At 34.3% G+C, this 9,259-nt stretch overlaps 1 protein-coding gene across 2 annotated transcripts in view; it reads left to right on the top strand.

Moving 5' to 3' along the window:
* Positions 1–9,259, top strand: part of LOC106467397 (glutaminyl-peptide cyclotransferase-like) — a 45,625-nt gene that overhangs the window by 20,611 nt on the left and 15,755 nt on the right. For both annotated transcript variants that reach the window (XM_013927747.2, XM_022395577.1), the window contains 3 exons: positions 346–615; positions 7,327–7,494; positions 8,220–8,319. In XM_013927747.2, the coding sequence (XP_013783201.2) occupies positions 346–615; positions 7,327–7,494; positions 8,220–8,319 (538 nt within the window). The remainder of the gene's footprint in view (positions 1–345; positions 616–7,326; positions 7,495–8,219; positions 8,320–9,259) is intronic.

Genomic DNA, 9,259 nt, shown 5'->3' on the forward strand with positions numbered 1-9,259 from the left:
TAATTTCTTGACGACCTAATACTTTTTAACATTTATGATAAGTATTGTTTCTTTTAATAATATTTTAGTGATGGAAATAATTTGTCAGTTGTTTTAAATCTACATGGATATGACAGTTGATGCCCCCCAGTGGCATAGCAGTATGTCTGCGGACTTGCAAAGCTAGAAACCGGGTTTCGATACCCGTGGTGGGCAGATCACAAATAGCCCATTGTGTAGCTTTGGGCTTAATTCCAAACAAACAAACAATGACAGTTAATAGCAATAATGACTAAATCTAATACTTTTCATGAGCCATTATTGGCTTCAATTAATAAATATTATAGTTCTTATTATCTTTTTCAGTATATAATAGATTCCATGAAGGCATTACAGTGGGATGTGGAGGTCGACAGCTTTCTTGATGCAACGCCACAGGGCTATAAGGAATTTGCCAATGTCATTGCTACACTGAATCCAGAAGCATGTCAACGTCTTGTACTTGCATGTCACTATGATTCTAAATTCAGTAGAAACGAAACTTTACTTGGAGCTACTGATGCCGCTGTGCCTTGTGCAATGATAATACACCTGGCTAGAGTTCTTGACAGACAGTTGAAGATTCAACAGACAAAGGTACGTCATGCAGTTTGGGTTATTATTTTCTATCATCATGAAACATGATCTGTGCAAAAAAAAAATTATTCTATCAACAAAAATCTCAATCATTTACTTTTACTTTTTAATCTCTATCCTAAGCTTTAATATGGACTGATTCAATGTTATCACGTAGAAATTTTGTTAAATAATTGTTGTCCATCATTACAGTATAAGTATAACACTCACTTGTTTAAAGGACTGGTAAACAATATTTCACACTGAACATTTCTAAAATGATTATGTGTAATAATATTATGTAAAATTAATTAAAAACATGCTCAAACTAATTACTGTTATAAACTGAATCTTTCAAACTATTATATTTGCCACAACTTTTTTTTCCATTCACTACAATTTTAATCAGTGAATATTTCTACATCGTTTTGTTTTAATTTTTTCAATGTGCTTGGAATGTGTCTTCTCAAAGTTGATTGATATAACAACTTTTTTAGAGTTTATTTTGGAAACAATTCATTTATGCTTTTAGATATATTATGATTTAGTAAAACTAATTGTGGATATTAACTGGTAAATTCGACATTCTGTAATTTACACAGGCTTATAGGTTTATCTTTAAACTATGCATATGAAGATTCGTAGTTTCTGACCATTTACTGCAAAAATGAGCTACTCACGTTAGAGGCGTGAGTGAGTGATGGTGAAATTCCATTATAAAATAGTAACTCAAGAGTTCATGCTGAGTACTGTTGACAAATTATCTTAACTCTAGTCTGTAGGTACAAAATTAGGAACGGCTACGTGCATATAGCCTTGTATAGCTGTCTGCAAAATTCTCAAACTCTTTTTGTTGAGTAGAATAAAAGTTCCTTGTAAACAATATTTGACTCTTCTTTAAGGCTGATATTTTGTACCCTCAACGTGAATGGAACTTTATAGACACATAGGTTTATCAGTTAAGTAAGAGAACTCTAAGATTGGGGCATAAATATCCCAAATTTTGAGCTGCTAACAGGATAGAAACAACAAGTCAATGGCACCTCCTGGTTTTGTGACTGTTCTTAACGAAATAGCAGAATTGACTGTCATGGTTGTAATACTCCAACAGCTGAATGTTCACAGCTTGTTCAGTGACATATGTTGACTGGAACCTTGGGTTTTCTGCTCTTCAACTTGGCACACCAGCCCAACCATTCTTTCAGCTGCCTAATAGGAATTAGTGATAGCCTTGAGTAGCTCATGAATATTATAATCATGAGGAACTGAATTGTTTTACCAATGCCAGGAGTATAAAAATTACTTTTTAAGTCATTGCACTTTGGTCTTAACAGCTGAACACCGTCTTATAATTATTCCAAATTGCAGAGTGTGTATGGAGGCGAAATTTAATTGTGAAAAGCATGATAAAATGAGTTGACTACTGGGTGATGGTACCAGGGGTTATTTCAACAAATGCTGACCACACATGTGGAGAATGGTTATATCACAGGAGGTAGGAAAAGTCATTTTACTGATGTTACCAGTGGCCTTTCGGCCGTACAGTGTCTTACTGAGTCCATACATTTGATTTTCCTAACTACATCATATGGTATTTTGTTTTCCAGCAGTCTCATTCCCTCTGAATGTTGATGAAAACTTTCCATGGTTGCCACTTTCACCTTACTGGTGCTTAGGAAGTCAGTATTTTGTAAATACTGTTGTGTTTGATTTGATAAAGGAACTTCTCCTGCAAACTTGTCAGTTTCATCATTTGGCTTTACACTTGTATAGCCTGACACATACATCCATCCACTTGGTGATCTTATCGTGCACTTGTTTTGTTTTCTGAATTTTATGCAGCACCAACTTTGAGTTAGTCTCATATATGATGTTGGAAGATATGTCTATTTGTATTCCATTGCTTTCAGCATTCCAGTGGAGTGCTTTCTTTATTACTTCCAGTTCCATTCTTCTGCTGTTTGTGAGAAGCTTTAATGCTCCACCAGCCTTATGCAGAATGTTGTTACTCTGCCCAACAGTGAATTCCCAAACCAGCTCTTTGACTGTCTGTGTTGTAGGAACTACATATGGCGTACCTGATGATGACAAAACCTTGTCGAAACGTTGTACATTTGCTGTCATGTTAAACTTATATTAAAGTTTTTCTTCATTGCCCATTTAAGCCATCTCCAGCCATTATTATATGGCTATGATGATAGGTGGTTGTCCATCCTGGTCTTGAAATAAGTGCTGACATGTTTTTCTGCTTCACCCCATACCCAATCTCCACATTATCTGTGTTAGACTAATTTCGACAGATCCCAGTGACACCAGACGTTTATTCCAGATGAGGTCATCTGAAATCTTAGTTTTGATTATTCATAGCAGTGATGAATTTAGAGCAGCTGTCAATCTGTGGATGTTCCCTGAAGTGTATTGAAGTGTCTGTGGAGTCGTTGTGGAGGTGAAATTTTGCAATGGAGAAGTGGATTGGATAAATGATAGAATGCGTTTTCTTATACTACAAGGCCACAGTGAATAATTTTACTTGTAGGTACTGTTTTTTGATGCTCTATAATGTTGCTGAGGCTTGTGGAGTATAATATGGCTTCGGTGGGGTGGGTGAAAAGTATTAAACAGGTGTTTTCTATCTTCTCAATCTTACCTAGCCGTGTAGCACTCATACTAATCATTTTCTGCACGTTAGTCAGGATGGAGAGAATAAGACTTATACATTCTTCAGCTCTATCTCCTATTGCAACTTTCAGTGTATTGATGCCTGTGGGAGATGCAGTTATCATGGTGTTTTTGCGGCGTGTGAAGTTGAGTTGTCTCTCAGATGTTACCTCCAAGGTATTTCAATGTTTCTTCCAGAGAGATATCAGTGACTGAGTGTGCAGAATATAACTGCAGCTTTGATAGTACTGATGACCATACCTGTCTCGTTGTACTATTTTCTCATTCTAGCAAAGGATGGTTGCATCTTGTTAGACTGTCAATGTGAACTAAATACATGGTGTATACCTTGAAGAGGACTGGCGAGATTGGTGATTCTTGAAGCAAACCATTACTGATGGTGATCCAGTCTGACTTCCAGCTTCCATACTTCATGATGCATATTTTGATAGTTAATATAGCTAGGCCCATCTTACACGTGTTACACTGATGCTGATACTGAGCATTTTTTAAAACAAAACTGGACTCTATGGTAGGCATATTCTAAATTTAAAGCTACTTCCAAGGTGTTCTGACCAGCTTCAAAGCCTTCGAATGTATCAGCAACATTGATTCGGGTTTTTCTTCCTCATCAGTTTAAAAGGTTTAAATATATAATTATGACAAAACCAGGCAACACAAATGGAATTGTACTGTTGAATAAAACATTATTAATAATATTAATAAAGTTCATTATATTCAAATAGATCAAACTAAATTTAATAAGTTGTAGAAACCAAGAGTCATCCGGTTGGACAGCGGTAAGGCTTTGGATTTACAACCCTATAATTAGCGATTCGATTCCCCTCGGTGGGCACAACTGATAACCCAATGTGGCTTTGTTATAATAAAACACACACGAAACCAACAGTAAAAAAGTTTGCAAAAATATTTATTACACTTACAGAAATAAAGATTAATAGATTATAATGAATATAAATTGCTGAGACTATCATGATCGCGTGCGTGTATTTTATAAGGGTTAGCTAAAGTACATTAGGAAGAAGGTCTAATAAGACGGATTGTTTCTAATATTGGCAGGTTTTCGTGTAAAACATATCAAGTCAATAAGTATTAAAGAACTTGCTATTTCAGACACGTTTCATTATGTGAAATAAATGCAAAACTTAAATTTTGTAAATAGTGTTTATTGTGCTTCCGCTGATATTGGTGTAACATACAATATTGTTGTTAATCTGTTAATCAGGATAACTAAAACAGGTTCTCTAGGCCAGGCGGTTAGGGCGCTTGATGCGCAATCTGAGGGTCGCCGTGTGGGCGTTAAAATGTGACGGTCAATCCCACTATTCGTTGGTAAAAGAGTAGCCCAAGAGTTCGCGGTGGGTGGTGATGACTAGCTGCAGTACAAAATCAAGATGAATGTATACTACCTTTTATAGATGTAATGGTTGAAAACTAACATGGGATTTTTAAGTGTGAAACATGTTATATAAAGACTTTACAGGTTTATATTCTAATTATAATATCTTTGTTCCTGATTTATATAAGATTGATTTAATTAGGATTTTAATACATACAAGATAAATTACACCTCTATTAATTTAGTAAAATAATTTAATATCATTGAAATGTTCTTAATAAAAAATGAGCTTCCATGTAAAACTGTATGTAAAGTTATTAATGAATATTTGATCAAACAGTATTTGTCCCTAGAGATAAAGATTACAGTCCATAAACATAGTATTGATCTCTTTTCCTTTTATAAGAACAAAATCTTTTGAAATTAAAAAAAAAAAAAACTTAATCCAATAATTAGGAAATATCCACAAGTTCAGTTAATGTTTACATTAAAACCGATAAGCAGAATTTAAATACTTTAATGTGGAAGATAAAATTACTGAATTTAGAACTGTTTATCAATGTGGATATTCTGGAGTTGAAAGCTGAGTTTTCGAAACTTTAGCTACTATCCTCATTTATGCATGCTGTTCATGTACTAAGTACTACATCTACTAAATCCAACTGTCTTAGCTTCGGTAATCGAGCAGCTATCATCCGTTATCTGGACGATATTTTTTTTTATGTAACTGTATTTGATAGCTCAGAAAGCGAGTTTAAATAAGTTCTTTCAACCGCCGATATTACAGCCAACAAACTCTCCTAACTGTGTAATAATCAGGTGAACGTTAAACAATGTAGCACACACATTGTACTGTGAAGAACACTTGACAGCTCAGGAAGCAAGGATCGCTACATTCTTTCAGTCAATGACCTTACAAACAGTGACTGTTCTAGCTCGTGATAGTTGAGCGATGATTGCTTAGTCCCAAACATATCGATTAGAAGAATCACTTGACTAACTCATAGAGCTGTCTTTCATCTCTAAATCCAGTGTTTCTTTATCTGGCTCATCATAGACATACAAATAAGTAGTTCCAGCTCGTTCTCCCTCATTGGGTGTGTCAGTATGGCTTGAGATGGAACTCTCATTCTCCTTAGACTCGTCAGTCTCAAGTTCAAACTCCTGATGAAGCCATTGTATGAGAGGTTTGTGTGAGATGTGCAGAAGCAGCTTGTTCTATGTGCTTGTGTGCACCTCACATCTGGTGTAACTTGTACAGCAATGGGCCAATTTGCTTGAGTCCAGCTAGATCCAAGCTGCTTCCATGATGCTGGTATGTACCAAACTCAGACCAAATCTCTACATTGGTACAGTTCTTTTAACATCTTGTAATAGTACTTCTTCTGTCATTGAGCAGTCTTTTTTTAAGTTCTTGATTGGCAAATTCGTGTGCATCGACAAATGCAGACCTTGTCTACTACTCGTATTCCTGTGGATATTGTGAGGCATTTGCTTGTGGAGAAGGACCACACATCATGCCAAAAGTGTACAGTATTTCATGCACCAACATAAGCATGTTTTGTACACAGTCTGTAGACCTAAATTTAGTTTATCTGTATACTGTCATAATGTATGGCAAGTGTTCATCCCAGCCAGTTTGGCCAATATGAACAAACCAATTGGTAGTTTATATTATCTATTCTGTTAAACCATCTGACCTAAGGGTGATATGCCAAAGCGAGTATCTTCAACACATCTAACACTTTATATGACTACAGAACAATTGACTGTTTAAATTAGCTCTTTGATCCAGGTGGATCTATTCCGATGCGCCAAAGCATGCTATCCACTGGTCTGCCACACGTCAGCTACAGACTATGACAATATATTGACCAATGGATAAGCCTCAGCCCACATCATGAAGTAGTTGATGGTGATAAGTATATGTACTGATAAATAGAATTGGGCGCTTAATGTTATTTGCTAATCAATAAATCATTTGGTCCCATTGATAAATTATATTTGATTAATTGATAATTACACTGTTCCTCCAACCATGGTACGTAAAAATAGGTTGGCGCGGGGAGTGTTACAGCCACTTGCATTCCTTTTAGTCAGCATAATACCAACAACAACAACAATAGAATATTGGTGTCAATTCCTGTCAGAGTTGTCTTCCTTCTAGTTAGCATTCCACAAACAACAACAAAAAAATAAAAAAACTGATGACAGATTCTGCCAAAGTTGTCTTTCTTCTACTCATCAGTTCGCTACCAACAAAAAAAACTGTTTGACAGTGGGTGATGCCAGCCAGTTGCCTTCCCTCTTGTCAGCAGTTCACCGACAAGAAAACATAATTGGTGACAGGTGCTGCCAGAGATAGCTTTAATAGATTCGCAATAACAAAGACAGAGCGAACAAGTTTGGTAGCAATATTTCTATTACTTAGATAGTTGGAATAATCGAGAATAGTAACAACTGGAAACACTAATTTCGATTAGTTGATTATTTTCGTGACAATTAATGTTATCGGAATTTCTAACATCTTTACTATCACGACCTCCACTTTTACCCTTCTCTTCTTTTTGTTTTATATCTATAGTTATGTTTACCTTTATTGTAAACTAATGTTTTAAATTGATGCCTTTGGATATAAAAGTGGACTGCACTATAAAAAATAAATGAAATTCTATAGTACTATATATTAATTTCGTTTTTTAATTTATATGTAGAATGCACACATGACACTTCAGCTGATATTTTTTGATGGTGAGGAAGCTTTTCAGAAGTGGATGTCTACTGATTCTCTGTATGGATCTCGTCATCTTGCTAGCAAGTGGGAACAGGAACCCCATGATTCTGAATGTGGAGAAAATGGAACAAGCCAATTAGACAAAATAGTACGTCACAATTGATAAGAAGTAATAAATGCTAAAAATTGTTTAAAATAGTCAAGCTTGTTTCATTGATTCTAGCTTAAGGATAATGTTTAGTAAGTCACTCGCAATACTAATCAATCAAAGCAAACAATGTAATTAATGGGACTTAACTCGCAAACACAAATCCACTTCTTTCAGTTCATAGCATTAAAATATCTAAGCAATACAGTTGAAAAGCTATTAAAATATCTGAGTCAGAGGTCAAGAACCTTACATGTATGCGAGAATAATACTGTGAATATGATATAAGAGATGAATTTGTATTTTCATGTATATGCCATTATATTTATTCTTTTACATGCTATATATAATATGTGAAATGAATAACATTTCATCTGGAATTACCTTTACGATTATAAGAGTCACTCTATGATCATTCATGATCGCTTGATTATTATTATATCATATTCAAAATATAATATCGTCCTCCTTTGTTTTGTTGAAAGTTTACTTAATATTTACCAAGCTGTTGGTTTTTCAGTTTTTCCCGTGTGTTATACATATATATCATATATTTCAGCTATATATGAAGTATAAACACCTATATAGAGCCAGTTTGTAATCAGATAATTGTATAATCACTGCAAATAAAATATAATTTAACCACGGTGAATATTTTTGGGTAAAAGAGTATTAATATGTACTTTTTGTGTATGTATATATATATATATATATATATATTTCAGAAAATGTTTTTGCTGTTGGATTTGCTGGGAGCTGAAAATCCAAGATTTATTAGTTATTTCTTGGGCACTCATGGTGTTCACACACAATTTATTTACATAGGTAAGTGTCTTAGTATATATACAAAATAAGTAAGCGATATAAAGTATAGTATTAATGTGAGTCAGTACATGGGTTTATTGGATAACAGTAGTAACAGTTTTACTTCAGCATGAAAATTCTAATGTTCATCACAATAGAATTTTATTTCTGTTTATTCTTTGTAAATGCTGTGCTACTGTGGCCATTATAGCTATCAGAAGTGTAGTATAGCAGATGTGTCTGAGGGATATTCGAGCACCTATTGGACCTTTTTGACGTATTACAGTGAACATTATTACTAAGTGGGCATTAGTTTATTACATCAAACGTCACTTGGAGGGAAATACTGTTCCAATTAGTTATGTTTATGAAGTAACTGAAATAGAAATGTTGAAAATGTAAGAATTGTCTAATGAAACTATTCAGTCAAAGAAACTCTAGCAATAAAAAAGAACTTACAGTATAATTGTAGATAAAACTGTTGATCGATTAACTAAGGTAATTAAAACAAGTAAAATAGGTAACATAATTTACCAACCTTGTTGGGATGGATTGATAAATATTTGAATGATAAGTAGTTTAGTATAGTGAATGATATAGCCTAGATGGACAAACAGAACCTTTGTTATCCTTAAATGATATATTATGTTATACCTAACACAGAAATGCGAACTACTAACTAGTTAGTTAATAATGCTTGGAGACGGCTTGAACGGGTAACGAAGAAAAACTGTAATATAAGTTTTACATAACAGCAAATGGAGAAGGTTTTGTCATCACCTGATGATAACAAAACCTTGTCGAAACGTTGTACATTTGCTGTTATATTAAACTTATACTGTAATATAAGTTTTACATAACAGCAAATGGAGAAGGTTTTGTCATCACCTGATGATAACAAAACCTTGTCGAAACGTTGTACATTTGCTGTTATATTAAACTTATACTGTAATATAAGTTT

The sequence above is a fragment of the Limulus polyphemus genome, unplaced genomic scaffold (genome assembly GCF_000517525.1).
Source record: "Limulus polyphemus unplaced genomic scaffold, Limulus_polyphemus-2.1.2 Scaffold2599, whole genome shotgun sequence".
NCBI lineage: Eukaryota > Metazoa > Arthropoda > Merostomata > Xiphosura > Limulidae > Limulus > Limulus polyphemus.